Raw genomic sequence first — 23,586 nt, 5'->3', positions numbered from 1 at the left:
AAGTGCGCCACTGTTCCCGTCGTTCTTTTATTTTTCGCTGTGCGCGAGACCACCTAGCGACCACGCAGGGAAACAAATCGTAATAAATTGTAATAGTCATATGTGTTACTGTTTGAGAACGGCTTTAATTTTGAGAAGAAAAAACATACTTTTTCATATAAAATTTTATTCATTAGAAGGCGACAAGCATTTTGTTTTGCAGTATATTGTCTACAAGCAGACGACAAACGAGGCGCGTCAACTTCCGGGGAGTGCACCGCTTGCCGATTGCTTGCTCTCTCTCTTTTTGCGGCCCGCCTAAAGTGCGACGTTGCAGCGACTGAACCCGTTATTTCCGAACAAAGACCTCCGATCGCGCCCCAGATTACAAAAGGATTTGATGACAACATCCAACGGATAGAACAATCGAAAACATTCGAGAAACGTGTGATACATGCAGGTGCGTCATGCGTCGAGGGATAATGTTTAACGAGGAATAACGTTAGCCGTTCAAAAGCAGTGACCAAAGAAAGATAAAGAAGTTATCGGTGAACAGACAGCGGCACGCTACTCCGCCATCTCGTAGCGGTCGTCGCCGCAGACACTACGCTTTTTTTTTCGCGCTTTCGCCACACCCTCCTCGCCCGCTTTCCGCCTCGCACTTTTTTCGCTCTCGCCGCATTTTTCATCCACTCCTTCTCTCTGCGTTCGCTCTTTCATTTGCTGCGCTCGTTCGCTCGGTTACGCCGGCAACGCCGACGCTCAACACAGGAACGGGCGCTTAAGAGCTGCGCTCTAGAATTCTGGGGAAAAGATCCAACCTTGAAGCAGTAGCTTTCGGTGCGCTGATGCCCGCGTGCTCATCAGCGAATGTTCGCGCGCAGCTGCTAGACGGCGGGAGCAGCGCTTTGAACTGAAATCCCCTGGAATTTTTTCCCAGGGGCTTTATTTGACCTCTGACGCCGTTACCTCCGATTTTCGGGGCAAGGACCCGAACGGTTCATCCGTGGCAGTGTGCGAGCCGCCGGCGCCTTCTTTTGTTTGTGCGGTTAGTTTTCGTAGTCATCTTGAATTTATGCTTCGGCTCATCTGTCAGCTGCCGGGAGTCCCCAGTGGAGAGGAAGCGTTTGATGGCGTACGACGCGGCACTTAAGCTCAAGACGCCGGAACTTCGGCGTCGACAAGTGCGTACGTTGGCGACAGAAGCAGAAAGAGGCGCAAGCTGCAACGAGAAAATCGAGGCAAGTCTTCCTTGGGAATGCGTGCGAGCTCTCGCTACTCGTAGTCGGAAAAATTACACCAATGGACCTGGTCTCGTGTAAGGGCCGCACCTCGTCAAAATCCCGAAACAAAAGTGCGGCCCTTGCACGTGGCTATACAGTATGTGCCGTACTTCTCAGTGCGCACATGATGATGATGGTGACCTTAGAGTCTTTGGCGCATACCCACTCACGGGGATCGGCCAAGAGTCGGGCAGTCTTGCATATATTACCATTCTTCTCTCGAGAAGCATCAAACATCGTCTTCGTCCACATGGCAGTGCTTCATCGACGTCTCAAAGTGCGTATTTGACTGATCCGGTGTTTTCATCTGGGTATCGCTCCTGACTGGTGAAGGACATGAATCAAAAACTTGCTTGAGATTATTGATGTGACCGGTGGGGTGCATAAATACTGCACGAGGTTGCATGGCTCGTAAAACGAACACAAAAAATTGTAGGCACCTTATTTAGTTGTTAGATATATAGTTAAAGGTTTCACAATAACTCCAGTTCACATTAACTCTAAAATGTCCGTAGATTTTGCGTAATGTTAAAGTGAATGGTTTTCATGGTTCTTTTCCCTGGCTTTCGGGATTGTCCGACTTTAACCCTAGATAACAATTATGCAGTTCGAACGCACAGCTTGGAATCTAGTATGCTATGCGAAGCTTTCGTGAAGTCGTAATCAAATTATATAAATTTGTTCATTTCATTCCTGCGTTTATGACGTAAAAGAGACGTGTGTTCGCATGTGCTCATGCGCACCCTTGCTACGCAATGTGACACACGCGGCGACCCCCTGAAAGAACTAGCTGGCATTGGCCCGACAGAAGTACACGTGCGATCGTGGTCTAATGGTTAGATCATTGGACTGCTGTGTAGGGGGCCAGAGGTTAGCTCCTATACCATCGGCCACGTAATTCAAGCGATTAAGTGTGTTATTCAGCAAGACAGCAGCAGCATGCAGCAGCCACGGTCAGGAAAGTCAAAGAGAGCTCAAAAATAAAGCATCGCTATAAAAGGCGCAGATGCAAAGGGCGCGTGCTCTGGTGCTACCGAGTGGTGGGGCGAGTTCGTCGGCGAATGTCAACTACGCTATCTCTTCGAGACGTACGTGCTGTCGCGGGACAGATTTGGGGTTTCCGAAAGTTTTGAAGCTGTGGTTGGGTGCTCGGGAAGGACTGCCTTCCTCCCTCCACCCTCTCCGACAGTATTGGCTGCGGGAGAGGAGGATGGCTGTGGCAGAGGAGAATGACAGATGCCTTCCACGCCGGCACTCGCGCGGCATGTGACAACAGGCATATGACGAATCGATTGAGAAGTAGAGCCACTTGTACTACAACCACATATGTATTGGTGAACGGCTCCCTTCTCTACGGAAGTACTCAACGAATCACCGAACGCTCCCTAAATATTATCACTGCATGAGATATACGCCTACAAGCGCATCTTTTCTCAAACAAGGCGAATAGGTTTCCACACACGTTAGCCTTTTCGGTTTCATTGAAAAGCATCGTCGACAGTTCTGCTGAATTCTTTATTTAAAACACAATTGGAGAAAGAGATATCGACATACAGTATTGGCAGCGCACTTTTCTGCGCATGAAGCAATAGGAAAATAAAAGAAGGCATGAGAATGCACAGTAAGATTAGTAAAAAAAAGCAAGACAGCTGATTTGAATAAATTATGTCCAGCGTTGTCCGTACATACAGCAGCACGAAGTAAGGACTAAGGCCAGACAGAGAGCTGATTGGGCATATAAGGTCTCGGTGGGGCGGAATTCACAGGTCAGAATGGCACATAAAAAATAAATACATGACTTCAAGTCAAAACGAGAGTGAGAAGAGTCAGAGGACATAACGCTGTCAATGTCGCCGCGCAGTATGACACTGAACTTTCACAAACTGTATCACACAATGTGTAACACTTCACAGCAGAGTACTTACTACAAGCCGATTATGTCGCTATTATCAAAGAAGATTGCGTAATAGCACCCGGTGGTTTCTTCTATACTGCCTTCAATGAATATGGGTTGGTTAGATTCGCCATTAACAGAGATGGATTCACCTTATTACCGCCACCCTGAGTCCACTTCAGGGTTCAATACAAAAATGTGAAGCGAAATGTTAGGTCGTCGTGCTCAGTGCTTGCGCCATCGTCCAGATTCTGAATGGGAATACAATCCGACACAAAGTCCCGATGTCTTAGCTCCCCTTGGTCTCTTTCTCGTGACAAGCTTATCTTGCATTCCATGTCACCCCCATTTTCATTGACAATGTGCAGTTTAACCATTTTGGCTGATAGTGGGAGAGGAGCATCTACCTTTTGCTCCACATGTACATAAAATTTAAACCATGAGTTGTGATATACAAGATTAAAACTGTACTTTATCGCACAGCCATTCAGAATATTGACTACCGCTTGCTCGTAGAAGCCGTTTCGCAGTTTCATGCCGTTCCTGAGCGACGACCACCTCTTCACGCACCATAGGAATTGGCTGGGAACCTTCGGTACTTCTTCGAAGACACGAATAGTTCCCAGTGGTTGATTGTTCCTGTCACTTTCTCTTGTCCCTGAAAAGAAGACGCTGCTTGTTGAGACTTCTGACAAGGCGTGGGCGACCAAACCTTCCTCTTTTGCTGTTTCACGGAGGGTTGTCTTCTTCCTCTTTAATTCTTCCAGTTGGCTTGACACTCTCTGTAGTTCACTCTGCAAAACTCCCAGGACCTCGAGGAGTTCTTGACCCTCCATGGTCGCCTCGTTGGCTGAGGCTTCACGACACCGTTCGTCGGCAATTCTTTCGATTACGTCCAACTCAGTGCACAAGCCTGCTCCGAAAAGCTTCAAACCGGCTATCTGCTTTTCTTGACTTCTGCCGCTGACTTCGACTGCACTCAATGCCAGCCTCATCGTCTGCGACACCTCCTTCATTTCATTCGCCATCGTCGATAGAGGGCCGAGAGTTTCTTCGTGGACAGCTGTGATTTCCTGAAGCCGTGACTGCAAAGAAGTGCTATTGTGCGATACATTTCGAAATGTCGAGTCTAAGCCCTGAAGACTCATCCGAATGTCTTCCATCTCCTTCGCAACTCCTTCGCTAGGTGGTGGTTTGGACGTTCTGGTCAGGACGTGCTTGGCGCAGTGGGATTCCAGGTGGGCGATAATGTTTCTCTGAAGAACCGTCGCCTCACACTTTGGGCAACACGCGGAGTGGTACGCACAGTCTCGGTGGAAGTGCTCGGCTATGCTCGAAACCGCCGTGCTGGTCTGGCAGCCGTTCTCTCGGTTCAAGCAGCTGACCTGTCACAATAGAAGGGAATTAGAAACCGTGGCGAACATTTCGGACATTAAAACAATGTGATAGAACACCTATGTCGCACCACACTTCACTGTGTTTTAATATAATATCTGCGTTGTATATTTTTTGACGATGTTAAAACAAAACGTCTTTTTTTTTATTTTAAGCGTTGTTTACGGGACAGCTTTAGCTCGGGTCTTCCTATCTAAGCACATCGGAAAGGAGAAATCGTTTTTCTCGACAAGCACACCGCCAAATATGATGAGGTTTGCTGCATATTTAAACGAATAGTTGGAATCTGGTGACTGTTGCGAAATTTTCTATTTAAGCCGTAAATTTTTAAATAAAAATTTACAAAGATTGCAGACTTTCAGGAAACGAAACTATGAGGTTTACAACTCCCTCTCTGTAATGAAAAGCGATATCACGATTCTGTAAATTTCACCTAAAAGTACATCTAAAGCAGACAAATTTGATATTTTACACATGACTCTCAAATAGTCCACTAATTTGTGAGTAGAACGATTGGCAAATCCCTTGTAAACTAACTTGTAAATCCTTTGCAAGCTAACTCCTAACTTTCCCTCCTATTATGCGCCATTTTGATCAGGACGCTCATACAGAAATCCACATGGACGCAAGTGGCGTCGGCCTCGGCGCTATGCTTGCTCAACGCAAGTCTGAATTTGACAAATACGATGTCTCTTACGCCAGCTACACTCTCACCAGAGCCGAAACAAACTATACTGTTACTGAGAAAGAATGTCTGGCCATCGCTTGGGCAATCACAAGATTTCGACCTTATGTCTACGGCCGACCTTCCGACGTCGCGACTGATCACCACGCCCTGTGCTGGCTGTCTTCCCTCAAAGATCCGTCTGGTCGCCTGGCTCGTTGGGCACTTCGTCCCGAAGACTATGACATTCGCATCGTCTGCAGGTCTGGCCGTAAACATGCAGATGCTGACGCCCTTTCCCGCTCTCCGCTTGCCCATGAGCCTGGAGCTGCGGCTGTACCCAGCAGCTCCACCAAATGCAAGCGCACGTTCAGGCCAAGGCGTGATTTACCACAATAATCAAGCGACGCGAAAGCGGTCCGGTCGTTGTTGTTGTTGTTGCCTCAAAACATGGCTCCGGTCAATGGCAAAGCAGGGCGAGCGCGAGCACCAACAATACTCTTCGTCCTCGTCTTTGGCTTGCGTCCGTGTTTGTCACTACAAATGTGACAAATTCCCCTAAGATATGAAGTGGCATATCATATTGGTCCACTCAAATGGATGAAGTTGACAGAGCTGCGATATCTGTTCTAGGTGCAGGGTTATGAATTTGTAAACTTCGTGCTTCTATTCGATATCTGTTCTAGGTGCAGATGTTATGAATTTGTAAACTTCGTACTTCTATTTTTTTTAAACTTACCAATTTCTGAAAACTTGAATTACGAGATTCAGGCCGTAAATCGAAATTCTGTTTACAAGAGTCACTAAAATTTAACTTCCTCTCTTAAATGCAACAAATTTAATTAAAATCGGTCAGGTGTTATCCCAGAAAAGTGTTTCTGCGTTCTACACCTATTTGAATAGGCGGCATCGGAGTTGGACTTGCGCTAAAGCTTCGTCTTAAGTAGAATACAATACTTGCTTGTACGAGAGACGAAAGGAAGAAATGGTTTTAAAAATATGCGCATAAAATATTGAACAATATTGTGCTTCTGGCTGTATTCTTTGTTAGTTTGTAGAAGCTGTCTCATAGAAAGGCGTGCGTTTTCTGTGGCCGTTGCAGGCCAACGTGAAACGTGAAACGTTGCAACGCAGGCCAGAACGGGAAAAGGACAGCTGTGCTTTAGCTTTGTTTGAAGCGCGTTTTGTTTTTGTCGTGTATAGTACTGTCAGACAGCACGGAATGCCGGGCGCGTCCTTACTTCCGTCAACCGATCATAATTGCCAGCTCCATCGTTGCGACCAATGACAGCACGAACCGTGCTCTTCACAAAACATGTGATCACCAGAGCAGCTCATTTCCACATATCGCCTGTCTTGACGCGTACACTACAGGTTTCTCATCTCCACACTAAAACAACCAATCACAGCACGCAAATCCCTCCTCCAAAAACACTTCGCTTTACAGGAGCCACCGGCAGATCTATGCAAATTCGTACATCATATAAATAAGTTGGCGTCGCATACATCAAAAGCACTGTAAAGTTCAGTGAACCCATTAAGATCTGGTAGAATTTCATAAATGCATTCTTTTTGTTATTCTGGAGTCGTCACACCCAGTGCTCAAGAGGGCAGAAAATAACACGAAAACTGTTACAGACTTCGTGAAAGCTATCAGCGGGCTCTTTCCGAACTTACTTGTAGTTCTAAAGCTCAACGCAAATTTGGTCATCCATTATGCATTTCCGTATTTTCCCACTTGCTCTTTAGGTTTCTTATCGTTCAACACAGAAAGTACATTCGGTTTTGGTGCGAAAGTTATTAATGGTCCCAAGTTCGGTTCACGCTGGTGTCCCACGACCATTTCCGCGGCATATCTAGTCCTTCCTATCACCCCCTTCCCCTTCCAACTCCCTGAAACAAGTCAACTGTGCTCCTACCACGTGACTTTGGTGTGCACGTGGCGCAGAACGTGTTCACGAACAAAATGGAGCATGCTGTGACTGTGCCCCCCCCCCCCCCCCTCTCTCTCTTTCAATTCAATATGCTTCACTCGATACGCCTCTCCTCTTGGCGCTGCAAGGCCTACCACTAGATGCAAGCGCTGCCGTGAAGGTAATTAGATACACCTATCTATTAGGTGACTCCACATATTTCAGCGTTGGCCATTCACAGGCTTCGTGGAACGCTCTACCAAAACGATCTCTTGGGATATGTGTGTAGCACACTTTCAGGTGCGGCCAGACCGGTACATTAAAGCCGGTCTACAGAACCTCTAGGCTACGCATGAGAGTTTCCAAGACAAGAATGGAAACCAAGCGAGTCAACAGCCTATATAAGAGACCCATATATATAACTTTCATATATATATATATATATATATATATATATATATATATATATATGAAAGTCAGCGTTGCGTATCGCCTACCTCACTCTTCATCATCTTCTCCACGGGAAACTCCCTCCAGTGGATTTCGTCTTCAGGGCAGAGCTCGCCGTCGAGAACGCAGACGTGGCCCCGGGACTTCAACTGCTCATAGCAGGGCTCGCAGAGAACATGGCGACATGGCAGGAAAGCGCTCTTTCTGGCGACGAGTCTGCATGCACTGCACACTCTGATGTCGTCCACGGGTCTGAGGAAGTGCAGGGTGCACCAGTCAAGGTCTTCGGAAAATCCGAACACAGTGTACGGATGAACTTGTGCAGGCATGGCGACCCACGGATACACGGCCAAGGCGCTAGCACGGCTACAGCGGCACTGCGACTGCGGAGCTGACAGTGCTTATCTGAAAACGGCGCTCAGACCTTGCACCTGGTCTCCATCGTGTTGCTGGGGAGACAATCAGCTGTCGCTGATAGTTGAGCCTTGTTTACTCAGGGGATAGCACTGTCCATCCTAACGGTAGACAAACCTTATCGGCCTAAGCAACAAGGAAGGGCTACGTGTCTGATCTTTCGTATGAAAAGGCAAACGAGGAACTACTCTTTGATTATTGGCATTCAAGGATATCAGGAATCATCAATATACCACCACAAATTAGACAAATAATTCATTCCAGTCAATGTTGATTTTTCAACCTTTTTCCCGATTTTCTTTTGTCGTGATCCCCTTCCATTTTTCACGGTGATGCGCAACCGTGACGGTGGCGCTAGTAGCCGGGCGCTGCCTTTCAAAGCATTGATGATTGTACTAGCTTAGAACTCAGTAGAAAAAATACTACTAGTACAACAACAACAACAAAAACTACTACTACTACTACTACTACTACTACTACTACTACTACTACTACTACTACTACTACTACTACTACTACTACTACTACTACTACTAATAATAATAATAATAGTAGTAGTAGTAATAATGATATTCAATCAACCGATCAATCACCTTTAATAACGTGCCCAGGAGCAACTTGCTGTTCTTAATTGGCACTGGTGCACGTGATAATTGCTATAATATGCAAACATTGTTGGTCAAGCGTCCACCCCGTTTGGCTGGGCACAAGAAATGCGCTCATTGTATAACATAAATAACATAACATAGCGTAACGCATAAAATATCAATATATAACATGTATACCGTACAAGAGGAACATTGATTGAAATTTCTGAAACTGCATATGGTAACTGTTATATGGAACAAGTCACCCGCCGTGGTTGCTCAGTGGCTATGGTGTTGGGCTGCTGAGAACGAGGTCGCGGGATCGAATCCTGGCCACGGCGGCCCCATTTCGGTGGGGGCGCAATGCGAAAACACCCGGGTACTTAGATTTAGGTGCACGTTAAAGAACCCCAGGTGGTCCAAATTTCCGGAGTCCCTCACTATGGCGTGCCTCATAATCAGATCGTGGTTTTTTGGCACGTAAAACCACATAATTTAATGTAATTTTTAATGGAATAAGTCGTCCCGTAGACGAGGCGATCACTTCTATCGTCCCTCACGGTGACGTAGAAATCGGCTACTTGTTTTTATCATGAAATAGTTCCTAACAGGAAAAAAAATATGCCGAATATTCGCGCGTTTCGTAAGCCAGCGCCCAGCACTTAACTTCCGGCACAATCGGGAGCAGCGATCCGCCGTCATTTTGTCTCGCACACGGAAACCCAAGCATCGGCCGTCTCAGCGAGGCGGCTCGGTTGGCTTGCAAGTACTACCTTTCGTTTGCTATTTGCACCAAAAACACCGAGTAAACCAATTCATTTAAGCCCACGTTAATCGTGTTGCCAAAAATAAGCGCACTATGATGAGCTGCAGGGCAGGTCGCAAGTGCTGTCGGCCGTCACTGCGGCGGTCAGCGAGCAAGGCCGTTCGTCTCGTTCGGCCTTGTTCCAATAGGGGCGAAATGCAGGAACGTGCACTGGGTGCATGCTAAAGAAACTCACATAGTCAAAATTAATTACGGCGCCCCCACTACCGTGTGCTTCATAACGAAATCATTGTTTAGGACCCGCCAACCCCACCCCTTTAAAAAAAAAGAAGAAAATAAGCGCCATCCTCTCGTGCAAGCGGGGGCGGAAACGTGGGCGTAGCCTACGCGACGTCGCTATAGGGCCTACAATGTATTGACGGTGCCTACCGCTGTTTACAAACATGGAGTAGGCCTATAAATAGTGAATTCCCATATCATGATAATTCTTGACTGATCCTTCATATTCGTTATACACAGATGCTGAAGTCCGCCGCCACGCAAGATAAAAAAAAAACTGTCAGCCCTTTGATCACGTGCTCTGGTTGTGCCCAGCCCTTAACGCCTCTCCACCCATCACGAAAAAGCAATGGGAGGAATCCCTCAAGAGCAGCACTCTTCAAATTCAACTCCAGGCTGTCCAGAGGGCCCACGACATCGCGACGAGACTTGGTCTCCCGGTCCCATCGTGGGCGGAGCCACCGACTTAATCTGGGGGAGCCTTCGGCTCGCCTAGATCTCAGTTCCTCAGGACTCAAATAAAGTTCTTGTCATGTCATGTCAGCCCTTCCACTGGGGCGGAGATGGAAGACCAGCAAAGCTGTACTATGGTGGGAATTATATATTTCCAATTATGACTATTAAAATGTGATGGTGTAATTGTTTACTTAAACTATTAAAGAATGAGAAATATATATGATCCGATGGTTTTCATGTATTTAGTGACCACAGGGACGATGACCTTATGGTCGCTAAGGTACACCGCCATAGGGTGTACGGCAAGGGTTGGCACGTTCTTCATAAATACGTCACCAACGCCGCGCGCATTCGGTGCGAACGCGGGCAAAACGCCGCCTCCGTCGACAACAGTTCTGCGCGTTATTTGTGTGACCGCACACAACCGCTGTCAAAACGCTGGCCAGGCGACGAACAGCTAAACGCCGTTGTCGACACTGTTCGGGGAGAGGCGGACGAGAGCCCAAAGAGAGTCGGCGGCAGAGGCCGGCAGGGCTGCGCGCATGCGCCGCAGTGGGAGAGCGGGCACGCACACGCACAGTCCAGGGTGCCTCGATGCCCTCCTCGCCCACCACTCCCCTTCCACTGGCAAGTCGCGTTTGCTCTCCACCGTGCGTTCGCTTTCCGCGAAAGCGCAAGTCCCTCACCCTCGCGCGCTTTCACTCGCACACACAGCATACGGCCAATGAGAGTTTTTTTCTATTGCCGGACGCGACGATCGAAAGGTGAGCCCTTAACAGCTTCGCTGTAAAAGACCTCTTCAGTCTTGCTTTGCGTTGCTCGGTAATCATTTGAAATATTTCTTGAAATACACCGTACAAACAATCAGGCCAGTGCGACCAGCTATCCGAATGATCAGTGCATTGTAGCATATCAATATTGCATACAATGGAATCGATCAATGGAATATTAGACATATGTAGGCAATAATAAATAAAATAAAATTGAAATGAAAAAAGTAAGTCAATTTAAACTGAGGAATTAAAGATCAACAATCGAATTTTCTACGAAAACAACAAGAGGGAACTCTGGCCCTAGTGTCTACGGCAGCTGCAAGTATTGTGCTTCAGGCCAGCATAAAAGTGATGCACAGTGCACGGATTTCCCTTAATGTTGTCCTTGCTGCTTGAAACCGCTTAGCGACCTTGCAAATTTACAATATTTACTGGAACTCACCGAGGAGTGGTCAGAACGCAGGCAAGGGCTTCTGTGGACATGGAAAGTGTGCATAACACAGGCTTGCGAGAGCGACAGCGAGTGTGACATGCCATCACGGATATGCACACTTCCCTCACGCAACGCCTCACGCCCTACCGCGGCATCTGGTGTTGCCTTTCGACCGCTCTGCTCCGTCAAGGCGCGCCCATGCCCGGCGTTCCGAATCAGTTGCATTGAAAGGGTCGGGTAGACCATGGGTAGACGTGCATAAGCTACGAAAGGCAAGTCAGCAAAATTAAGCAAAAACGAAGTTACAGACGAGACAAACAATGATTACGCTTTAGTAGACAATTTGCAAAATTTACCCGCCAGGTTGGCTCAGTCAGCTAAGGCGTTGCGCTGCTGAGCACGAGATCGCGGGATCGAATCCCGGCCGCGGCGGCCGCATTTGGATGGAGGGGAAATGCAAAAACGCCCGTGTGCTTGCGTTGTAGTGCACGTTAAAGAACCTCAGGTGGTCAAAATGAATCCGGATTCCACCACTACAGCGTGCCTCATAATCAGAACTGGTTTTGGCACGTAAAACCCCAGAAAGAAGATTTGCAAAATTTCTGTAACTTTTTTTGTACCGCCGGTACAACACATTCATATGGTTAAGATATATTCACCTTCTGCAAGCGTGTGCACTTGGCCAAGTGGGTAGGACACTGACCTTCTGATGGTGGGGTCATAGAGTTCGATACTCACCACCACCGACGTTTTTCCTTTGAATTTATTTTGTTTTATGCATTTATTTCTTTACAGAGATTCGTCCTACGTGACGGACGAACGGACTGGTTTTCTCGTTGGGTCGGTACAGAAAGGCTTACTCATTTCATAAGTGTGAAGTTAGTAAGCAGCAACTGTATATGATAACAGACAATTTCACTTGACAAAATCATTAGTACGAGGATTTATTCAATGTACTCCTTCGGCCGAGCACTCTTCCACAAGTGCGTTCTTTTCTTGTCTCTTGAGTTGTCTGTGAGAGGGGCCCAAACTACCGTGTTCGCTCAGCCCTCAGCACGGGATCTTAGATGCCTTGATGATGAATATCTTGTAGCCCCCGCTGTGATTGTCTGGAGCGTGCACTCTACGGATTACATCCCTGACAACGCCCTCGAGCTCAGATTTCTCTTCCTGGGTGATCAACTTGATGATGGGGAGAGTGCTCATATACACCGCTGAAAAAGAAGTTCACAGGAAAGTACATTAGGCTGCTAATTAAAAAAAGCAACACATCACGCAAATTTTACACCGAGCTGTTGTTATTGCCACACTTGACGTGAAATGTGGGTTTTCGGATGAGAGCGCGCAAGGCTATGCAGATTTAAGAGGTATTTTACTTCCTAACGGTGAAAATGTGCATTTGTCGTACAGCCTAATGTTTATCGAATTTCGAAAGAAATTATGGTCATGAAGTTTCGGAGGACTGAAAATATAAATGGTGGAATATGGGAAACGTATTTTCAAAGCTGTTTTCCAGATTTCGTGCCAGAACAAAATGAAAAAAAAAAACTTGAAGAAGCGGTAGTACCGTTTAGGCTACTTGTCAATTCAGCATTATATTTAGTAAATATATAGTACTGTGTATTATTACTATATCGTAAATTAGGAAATTTGCAGGTGCAAGTTGGAATCAGCTGGCGCAAGACAGAGGCGATTGGAGGTCGCTGGGAGAGGCGTTCGTCCTGTAGGGGACATAATGGTGAGTTGATGATGATGATGATGATGATGATATCGTAAGATGTGGGAAGCACGCTTATTACCATGAATCTCATCCTCATTCAATCCACGAAATGCGCTGGCCTTCAAAACCTCCTTGATAGTGGCAAAAAGGCCTGCCTCTTGCAGAAGTCTCGATACGAAACCGAGAAGCTGGCGCGTGCCCTGAATGTCTTGTGCTTTAGGGACGAACTTCAGCAACGTCTGTCAAGAAGAAAAAAAAATATCCAAACGATTGTACAATTTGTTGTTATCTACGTGAAGCGAAACTTTTTGAAGCGTTTCAATGAAATGTGAAGCCAAGAAGCACATGATACGTGCATTTTTTTTTCATTAACCTCTAGTCGAAAGCAACTGCTCACATTTCTCTCCCATCACAGAAGTGTGTGTCCTATGACTTCGTGAAGGCACATGCGACTGTTCGCTTTCTTCGGCGCGTATTGTAAGATACCCCACTGCGCAATTTTGTGTCGGTAAACTCACCTTGCTTAATAAAATTCAAGCTCAGCCTGCAAATTTTTGCAGTGCGGCAGAGATGCTGTATTTCAGGAAAATTATCGTGGAATAAGCCATACCCATTTTTGTGCATTGCTTCGTGACTGAGCTGTATTTATTCTTTGTGTAAGCCCTCATGCATAAAATGCGCAGTGCGATGCAACGAATACAGGAAAAGGAGACGACACACGAGCAGAAGGGACAGCTGCTCTAGTTGAAATATTGCATGTGTTCGTGCCTGTGTTCAAGCTTGAACATACAGCGGCTAATTGGAAATTGTATTTGCTACTAGTCGTTGTATTAAACACCATGAACACATGTACAGCTGCGTGTGTGTGTCTCGTCTTCTTTCTCTGTCTCTAAATCGTGCTGCACATTTTCATCCAAAATTCGAACCACCTAGTCAGCCAACGTGCGTTAAAGTGCAAAGCTTGTTGCTATTCAGATATTTTCACCTGCCCTGTGGTTTCTTTGCAAATCAAAACTTAGCATGCTTCATAACGGTGAGTGCTGTAAAGCGGTCAAGTTCGTGAAATGAGTGTGTGAGCATTTTCTGCTAGCGAAGTTTTAGAAAAGTTCTAGAAAATCCGACTTGTTAGAAGCATACAGCTGCTAATTTGTTTGTCCATCAAGTTTAGTACAACATAAAGGCAATAACTTCATTCACCAGATCTCTTATGCTGTCAAGCTTCCTTTGCAAAATCTCAGCAGCCTCAATTCTTGAAAGAGTTAACAAGCGCACAGTAGATTTACATTATTTTTAAAATTCGTCGGCCCTTCCCCTCCGTGAAGACGGTTATCCAGCGAAGTTGAAAAGTGCGGCCCCGGTGTATATCACTGGGTTAATGCCGAGGGTTCGATAAAGTATTTCTCAATTATGAGGTTACTCACACGTTCGGCTGTGACAGAGAGAACGGCGTCACTGACGGTATGCCGCAGTCCGCCGTTGTCGCTTGCGTTCGCCGTCTCGAGTTCGCTATAGGTGGCGTGGTTAGGAGCACTCGCGCCACGCCACTGCCGCTTGCGATTCTTCGAAATAAATTGCTTCGAAATGAACTCTGTCCGTCACGTCAGACAATCAATGGCTCATACTCCCTTAAGCAATGGCTCATACCCCCGTAAATGGCGCCTGGCCATTACGACGACTGAAGAGAAGTGAAATTCTACGCTGGAATGATGGGCGGCAACACAGCCTGCTGCGGAAGAAGACGACGATGCACGAGCCAATGCCGATGATGATAGTTTTCTGTACACAGGCAATTTCACCTAGCCAGATACGATTTTGCATAGACATATAAAGCTTCGCTTTAATAATTGCTGGCACTCCCGTAATCGAGAGTAGACGTAAGCATGAAATGGCTACCGGCAAAGCAGATTGGTGCTGCTACGCAGGCACGAAAGCTTAATGTGCCGAAATGAACCTGTTTTGAACGGGACCTCGTTGCAAGTCTCGTCTCGGCCAAACAACCATCCGCAGCGCGCTGGCGCTGCGGCCGCTGCGGAACGAGGCGGCACAAAACCCGGGCCGCGGAACTCACGGACCGCTGGCGTTGCAAAGAGCACATGCAACACTGTCTCGGCGCCAAAATATGACAATCAAGTGCATAGTGCACTCTATTTGCCTGTGAACTCCGCTATTGGAAATAACAAATTAAAGTTCAGCGTACGAGAAGGTAAAGCTTGAGTGATACTATATATACATATATGAACAAACACTAAGAAGAAATGGGAAGCAATATTTTGTTGTAACCTGTTTGGGCAGTAACTAGCGTATGTAATGCGGTCCAGTACAAGAGTTGGGGGCCAGAGATCACGGCTTTCTTAGGTTTTGAATGGTTGCCCGGATGATCTCGTTTTACTCTCGCAACGATGCCCAGATGTTCTCGCAGGTCCTCGTTTCATTCTCGCGCCCATTCTCGTCTTCAGTGCCCGGATAACAGCTTTGGATTTTCGCTCAAGATCTCTTGAAGGTCACCGACAACGGAAGCTAAAAGCATTTTATGATTAAAAACCTCCGTGCTGGCTCAGTGGTCCCTGCGTTCGTTGTTGAGCGCAAGGTTGGGCGTTCGATTTCAGGGCGCGGCGGCCGAATTATGATGCAGACGATTGCAGTAGCTACGTTTAAAAACAATATGTGGCCATAAAGTCTACCCTCCCCCTTTCTTTTGGGCATACCTCAGAGTGCATCGCCCAGCGGTCCATCGCTGCAAGCGTCCTCCAAGCCTCGGCAACCTCTACCACTGCGTAGAACACAAGAAGACACTCGCCTGCAGGCGACATGAGCCTGCTGATGTTCTTAAACGCTGCCTCAAGGTCAGCAACCCAATTGAGGCAGAAGAACGAGTAGACCCTATCGAAGTGGCCGAACTCTTTCAAGAACTCCGATACGTCACCTGCGATGTCGAGCACTCGGAAGCCGAGCTTCTCGTGGGCCGAGTTCATTCTCGCGTACTCGATCATTTCGTGAGAACAGTCCACACCGATGATTCTCCGGCAAGGCAGGCATCGGGGCAGCAAGACCTCTCTCGTGAAGTCGCCCGTGGCGCAGCCGATGTCGAGGAACTGCTGAGACGAGTCAGGCTCGGTGGCAAATGCCAGCTGGCAAAAGTCGAGCACGAACTGGTTGTAATTCCGCTGCATTAGGTTGTGCTTCGCGTACTCGGTGGCAGACAGACGAACTGTGTTTTCGGAGTGGTGACAGGTGTCACTGTCTCCTTTGTAAGCCGGGGTTGACTCAGACATCTCAAAGTATTTTTCCTCGAAACCCTTGGGGATGTACTCACAGCTTTGTCTTCAATTATCTGCACACACAAGGACATGAAAACGTAAATGTCTCCATTGATAATTGTAATTATCAGTTCACACACTCTCCTGACCACTAAGTCTATTTTTAGACAAGCTGACCGTATTAAATTAGCCATCTTCAAATTGTTTGTATTCATTTTAGTTTGACTGTGGTTTAATGTCATGAGTGTAGAAATACGATGATTATTTTCTTATTTCTGTACATATGTTACACACACCTTCGGTAGGCACAAACGGGCTTGCAGTGTTAATGACTAAGTAAATAAATAAATAAATAAATAAATAAATAAATAAATAAATAAATAAATAAATAAATAAATAAATAAATAAATAAATAAATAAATAATAAGAAGTCTTTTAGGAAGCGCTGTTCTATACAATGATGCCCAAAAGCAACTAGAATACCGATGCATTTCGTCGGACAATTTGAAAATTAATATGTCGATACTAGTGCAGTCCAGATAATTCGTTTTAAGTGGACACGCCTTGCGAGCTTACCGGATATAATTCGTACGTTTAAATATGTGCTGTAAAGTACATAATTAAAAAGTAAATTATTCTGTTCATGTTAATTATTTAATGAAGCATTTTGAGTTCTTGTAGAACTAGTAGAGGCAGTTACACTACTGCATCACCTCAACTGCGTGTAATCTTGGTGCCAAAAATGGAATATGACGCTGAATCTCTCGAAATGTTCTCTGGTCCGGTTTTCGAAAAAGAAACAATTGCTTCAAGCAGAGTACTTCTTTGGTAGTACAGAAATATCTGCTGTCTCAACTTATAAGTACTTAGGAGTCAATTTTTCCACTGATTTATCATGGAATACACACGTCAATTATATCACCGCGAAAGCCAGCTGCCCATTAAACTTCCTCCGACGTAACTTTAAGGATGCTCCCGTTATGCTCAAGGAAACTTTATAAATTTCGAGCGTTCGTCCTATACTTGAGTACGCTTGCGCCGCCTGAGACCGCATACAAAGCTGAATGTTGAACTGCAGTGCGTCTAAAAACGGGCTGCCAGATTCGTATCTGGTGACTATAATTTTCAAAACAGCTCTTCTGGTTTGCGCGAAAAGTGGGGGTGGCCACTACTTGAAAACAGGCGAAAATATCTCAGAATCTCTTCGTTTTATAATGTTGTAAACAATAACACTGGTATTCAAAAAGGGAAATACATAAAGGAGGCCAGCTACATTTACTTCCGCACTGACCACCCACCAAAGGCACGCGAATACAGTTGCCGAATGAACGCATTGAAATATCACTTTTTTCCACGAACAGTGCATGACTGGAACGGTCTACCTGCGCAAATTGCTACTGCCACTCCCATATCCTTTCTAACGGCGTTACAGAACCACGTGTTAATATGAGTGCAATATTGCTTGTCCTAGTATGTTTAAGTCCTTTTGTTGATTATTCCCAACGATGTTAGCCCAGATCACTATGTTGAGATGTTCTTCTTTTGTGTGTGCGTGAGATGCTTTTTCATCTTTGTATAATAGTTTTTGTTTTTGTTTTTCACCCAAATAGTGCATAGGTATTTAGGATGCTTTATATGCTGCATCATTTGCCTAACCCATAGTATACGTCTCTTGTTATTTATTTCTGATGTTACCCCTACAACAATGCCCTAGAGGGCGCTGTAGGCGTTGTATATAAGTATAAGTAAACTAATGGCCGCCTCATCGAGTAATTTAAGTCAAGGGTTAGAATTGTGCTATCTGGAACAGGCAATCTTTAAAATTTTCGACCTTCTAAAAGAAATACCAGGTATATTATGCTACGCATTGTATTGGTCGAACCAATTGTCTACGTTTATGTGTTTCAGATAGCGTTGCAAGACTGTCGGTTTACTATGCGAAGTAAGGAGAGTAGTTTTATCAGCCGTATAAACTTGGAAATATTCGCTTACTAACTAAACTAACAAGCATGGGGTCAGCGCGCACAGGCAAACATGCACATATCTCACTCGATGACCGCGGACACTCGCTGTCAAAACGCTGGCATGAGGAAGCGTGGGGGAAGCAGCGAGCGAAGTGACCTTAGCGCTGTTTATCGCTTTCACGCAAACTCAGCGACGAGAACACCTCACGCACAAAGGTATGCGCCGCCTGCAGACCGCTTTCAAGATAAGGCCCCTCTCTCCCGGGCTGTCAATCTCCCTGCGCGCGCGAGATTGAGCGCGTGATCGTCGGTTCTCCATGCGCGCGGTCGCGAAATGCGCAGTTGCTTTCGAAGAACAACAAGAAAAGGGTCAGTGGCAGTCGCGTCATGAGCTAGTCATCCTACGCAATAACAAACTTCAGGTTGAGCGGAGTAGCCATGTTTACTAACGAGAGAAAACGATGGAAGGAAAGACAGGAAGGTTAGCTATATTTCTTCCAGCTTCCAGCTATGTTATTGCGATAGCAATTATATGGACACTTCAACCGGATTTCTGCCGTCGGCGTCGCCGTCGCCGTCGCCGTGAGGTTACGTATAGATAAAATCTTCGCCGCGCGCCGTATGCCCCAGCGGAAGCGTGCGGGGACGCGCGCTATCACGGAGAGCGAATGCACTCAATCTCCCACGCGCAGGCAAGGAAGCGGAAAGCCAGCGCCGGAGGGAGTGGGGGGGGGGGGGGCACTTCTCTGCCAACAACCGCGCTCGTCGCTCGCCTGCACCGTCTCTTATCTCCACACGGCTCTGACCTTTATGCACTGTGCATTCGCCGTTCAGTTTCTGTTGCAGCGATAGACCGCACGTACCTTCGCCCGCTGCAGCGTATGGGTTTGCTGCCAGCGTTTTGACAGTCGTTGTCTGCAGTCATTCAGTGTGATCTATTCATGTTTGTTTGTGCGCGCTCACACCACGCTTGTTCATTCAGTTAGTAATAGTCGGGCCACATTTTCCAACGCACGCTACACATGTAATGCTGCCCGCATCGGCAATGCAGCGCTACAGGTGTGTCCCTGCCCACGGGAAGCGCTTCTCATCAACACCACCGTTTCACAGGCGCCTTCTCGTGGTCATCGAGTCTCTCTTCATGTCGGTATACTTACGCCGCAGCACACCTGCTTACTTAATCTGCTCATGTTTACTACAATTCATATTGCTACCAAAACCGCTCACCTTACATCGTATGACATTGCTGTGTTGCTATCGCATTCATTGCTTCGCCCTTAAGGCGAAACTGACATTTTTTTTGTTCCTTTATTCAGTTTGCTACCCCTCACGTAGGTAAGAGAGGGACATTTAGAAAGAAAAAGAGAGGACATGAGTTTGGAATAATCACGCGCACTATATGGCCAAGGCGCAGTGTGTCTGCAGTCGGGCCCAATACTCTATATAGAATGACTCGTGCGGCTTTTCCGATGAGGATCTGTAAGGCCAGGCTTTCATGGCCTTTGTTTCTGCAAAGGCCTATTGTGAAGTCTACTCAAGGCACACTGGGGAGCCTGGCGTTAGTTGCCGAAGCGGGAACAGTGGCAGAGGGGATGATCGATCGATAGTCGATTCACATCTGCGCCGCGAACACATGACGCAACCAGCAAACACTTAGTGGTGTCTTGCGCTGCTGAGTTGTTACAATAAAGATGTTGGAATGAACTTAGTATAATGCCTTGAAAGAGTTACAAACTGCAGTAGTTTCCGCCTTTATAATAACCTTTTCTTCTAACTAAGTGGTCTTCTGTAGTGGGCAGACTTGTCCTGTTTCGTGATTTTTGAACAGCAGGTTTCCTTATTGCGAGTTTGAAGCGCAATGAACAAACTGACATGCACTGTGTTATTGTGGAATTTTCTGAAAAAAAAAAGCAATGCAATTCGCACTCCAGGCCACACTCCGGGCCATGGTGGCCATATTCTTGTTGGCCCGGAACACAAACAAAACAGCAGACGTTATTGATTCAACGCATTTTACGGTGACAACAGTGGTCTCTCACAGTGCATGAAAATGCGCTTCAAGCTCTAAGGCTTTAGCTGTGTGGCTTGCGTACGCTACTTTCTACTAGGGCGCAGATATAATTCTCGTGCGCTTTCAATAAACGGGAGAATCTCTTACGAGAAGCCATGCAGAACGTCGTCCTTAATGTTCATGTGTAACATCTCATCTTATAGGATCACGACGTCTACTGACCTTGCAGAGCATGCAGCGCACAGCGAAAATTCCTTCCCCCATTGGAGTGTAAACAGGACGCAACTACCATTAACACTCTTATAAGCACCCTCCTGTACTTGCTATGCAACAAATGTCCTTTTAGATTAGGCTATACCGCAGATTTAATTCTCTTGGGCAACAGCATTGTTCAACAAGGGTGCTGCTATTGCTGGTACGAGTTACCACTTGATATACAGGGTGTTTCACTTATCTATGGCCAAACTTTAAGTATGTGCAAATGCTACGTAGCTGGATGGAACCAGGCTAGTGTTGTTTACAGTCGCTTCGACATACTCAGATTATTTTCTGCATTCCGCCTAATTAGATTATCAGTCCTAATTAACAATGTACTTATCAATTATTATAATTATGTACTGAAGAAAAACGAGCAGTATGCACAGCTTCGAGAAAGACGGCGACGACGAGTTGGTCGAAGCCTTCTGTCTGTTTTGCCTCTACTGTGTAACCTCTCGTTGCGGTGCTCTACTCTAAGGGTTTCATTAATTAAACTAGAACACCTCCTTACAATTATATGAAAAGTGTCAATGAGAAAGTTGTAGAGCAACATGAAAAGCTCCGTGTTGCAACTTTCTGTTGCTCACTACGTGCTACTTAAAAGTGTTTTACCGAGCATGAAAGAAGCCCTCGAATACACGCAATATTGCCGCTTGACTGGACGCTCGATGCACTTCTGTATTCGCGGGCATCTTTCACACTCGCAAAAACACTTTGATGTAGCACGTACTGAGCAACACAAAGCTGTATCCCGAGTTTCTTGCGGTCTTCTACAATTTTCTAATGGACATTTCTCATCTAATTATAACGACTGAGAAGTTGATAAACAATTGAAAGGAATTATTGAGTTGGCGGAATGCAATAAATAATCTGAGTATCTCCAAGCGACGGCAAGTAACATTACCTTGGTTTTGTACAGCTTATGATGTGTAGTGCGCGACACGGCGCGGCGGTAGGAGACAGTGATATGTGTGGTGCGCGACGCGGTGCGGTGGTTGGACACAAGGAGCAGACAAGGAGAGCGCGCGCCGCTCTACCGTGGCGCGCCGAAAACGACGACGCCGAAGAGCGGCCAGCGCGTGAACACGCGGCACAAGAAAAGAAATCAAAAGAAAAAAGCCAATCCAATCACAAAAGAACACGGAGCCTCGAGCAGCCAATGAGAAATCGACGAGTCGACCAGAGCAGCAGAAAAAGGAGCCGCGCTGGCAGTAGGGGGAGGAGTTCCAGAAGCGGCACCAGGACAAGGTCGGCCACCGGATCGGGAGTTGAAGACGGCCGTCGGGTTCCGGACCCGAGCCACCAGGACTTCACCCGGCCGGGGCCTCCTGCCAACCCGTTCCTGGGCGCCGCCACTCCATCCGTTCGAGAACTGCTGCCCGAGGCCGGCAAGCGTCTGCGCCCGTGGGCAGAACGAGAGCTGTCGGGCTACGGGCCCGAGCTCTACGACCAGCTGCCCGGTCAGAACGCCGCCGCCGTCAACCCCTGCTGCCAAGCCGCCTGCCTTCCCGGGAATCGCCACCCTGCCCGATAATCTACTGCTGCTGCCCGAGGCCGGTGAGCGTCTGCGTCCGTGGGCAGAACCTGAGCTGTCGGGCTACGAGCCCGAGTGCCACGATCAGCTGCCCGACCAGAACGCCACCAGCGTCGGCTCGTGCTGCCGAGCCGCCTGTCTTCTCCCTCCGAGCCAGAGCTGCCACGCTCTGGCAGCCTGTACGACGTTCCGACACAACGTCTTTTGGTGAGATCAACAACGCTTATCTCGTCGTCTCGTCTCCGCTTCGCCGCGTCAAGACAGTAGTGCATACGCACACCCGCAGCCTGCCCGAACTTGCCTCATATCATGAGCGTTCTAGCTACATGTTTTCATGTTATCTTTGTGTGTTTGTTTTTATGGGTTAATTTTCGTTTCTAGTTTCATTAAAAGTTTGTGTGTATTTTTCACAACAAACGGCTTTGTCCTCGATTAGGTTCTGGGAGGCTCCGCCTCAGAGAACCGCCAGAAAACATTAACACAAAAAAGAACCTGCTCATCACAAGCTGCGTAGCCATTTGAATATCTTCAATGCGTGACCCAAGTTAAGTGAAACACCCTATACGTTATACGATTTGTCAACAATGGCCTATAAGTTGCAGCCCAGCATATCAAGGCGCTTTCATGTAGTTTTCAACCAACTGCTCCACGAAAAGAGTCAATACTGAAGCTACTTATTGATATAAAGAACCTACTTACCTATAGTGCTTACTTAAAGGACCAAACGTTCAGTTTGCTGCAGTCACTCTACTGATTCCTGTCGTGTTTTTTTTTCAACCCAAAGTTTGCCGTAATGTGATGGGGCGTGTGCAAAAGAGAAGCGCCCACATTGAGCGGTCCATCAGCCTTGCAGGGCCTTATAAGTTCTGCGATGGAGAGATGATGTTATGCAAAACAAGGCTACCCGGCTCCATTCCTGAGTGACATGCACCGGTCAGTGACAGCTGTGCGCGTGCGGATCAGCGTCGTCTAACGCGGCTTTTCGCAATCGTTTGACGTGCGTTTGGTTCAAGTCTGACGGTTGCTCTGCGTCCTATAAATTGTGGCACACAAAGATTACGTTTGATCAAATACTCTTTAAAAACAGCCAGTGATGGAGAAATTTTGTTGTGACAGGGGCGCGATAAAACGTAAACCCAAAACATAGGGAACTATAATGTAAAACTTTTTCATTCTGTTTTTATTCCCGTCTCCTGTTGTCAAATTTACGTAGCCGCCAACCCAAGCATCAGGCGGTGACTCGCAGCCGTGTTTGAACAGGCAAATGAAACCCTCTCCTTGATTATAGGAGGTCACTTCAGTTTGCTTTCAAAGCGAATTGCATTGCCTTACTTGACAGCTTTTTCTTATCTAATTGGCTGACAAGAGGCGAGGAGCACGCGGAGGTGAAGAGGTTTTCGGCGGCGCCGGGCTAGAGCAGTGAAAGTATACATAAAAAAAAATTTAGGCCAACCATGTACGGCTGATTGCCGAAATGGAATAGAAAAGTTTCGAGCAGCTTTTCTTTATAGCGCGCATAGTTAAGTTCTTTTGATGTCTGTGAACTGTTCTGCGTC

The 23,586-nt window shown here is 46.8% G+C and overlaps 1 protein-coding gene across 3 annotated transcripts; it reads right to left on the bottom strand.

The window, feature by feature from the left end:
• Positions 1-2,742: 2,742 nt before the first annotated feature.
• Positions 2,743-22,871, bottom strand: LOC119464895 (juvenile hormone acid O-methyltransferase). Of its 3 annotated transcripts, XM_037725769.2 has the most exons (4): positions 22,730-22,871; positions 15,712-16,337; positions 13,086-13,245; positions 12,221-12,500 (listed from the first exon to the last, which is right to left on the bottom strand). In XM_037725769.2, exons 2-4 carry the CDS (start codon positions 16,276-16,278, stop codon positions 12,337-12,339), a joined length of 891 nt encoding a protein of 296 aa, XP_037581697.1. In that variant the 5' UTR covers positions 16,279-16,337; positions 22,730-22,871; the 3' UTR covers positions 12,221-12,336. The 3 variants fall into 3 exon arrangements, with proteins under 3 accessions (XP_049511442.1, XP_037580547.2, XP_037581697.1); XM_049655485.1 differs by lacking the exons at positions 12,221-12,500; positions 13,086-13,245; positions 15,712-16,337 and adding an exon at positions 2,743-4,541; XM_037724619.2 differs by lacking the exons at positions 12,221-12,500; positions 13,086-13,245; positions 15,712-16,337; positions 22,730-22,871 and adding exons at positions 2,746-4,541; positions 7,626-8,016.
• Between the last annotated feature and the right edge of the window lie 715 nt (positions 22,872-23,586).

This window comes from Dermacentor silvarum, chromosome 9, assembly GCF_013339745.2.
Source record: "Dermacentor silvarum isolate Dsil-2018 chromosome 9, BIME_Dsil_1.4, whole genome shotgun sequence".
NCBI classification, from domain to species: domain Eukaryota; kingdom Metazoa; phylum Arthropoda; class Arachnida; order Ixodida; family Ixodidae; genus Dermacentor; species Dermacentor silvarum.
The sequence above is the reverse complement of the archived record's forward strand: the minus strand, read 5'-3'. Positions and strand labels throughout refer to the sequence as shown.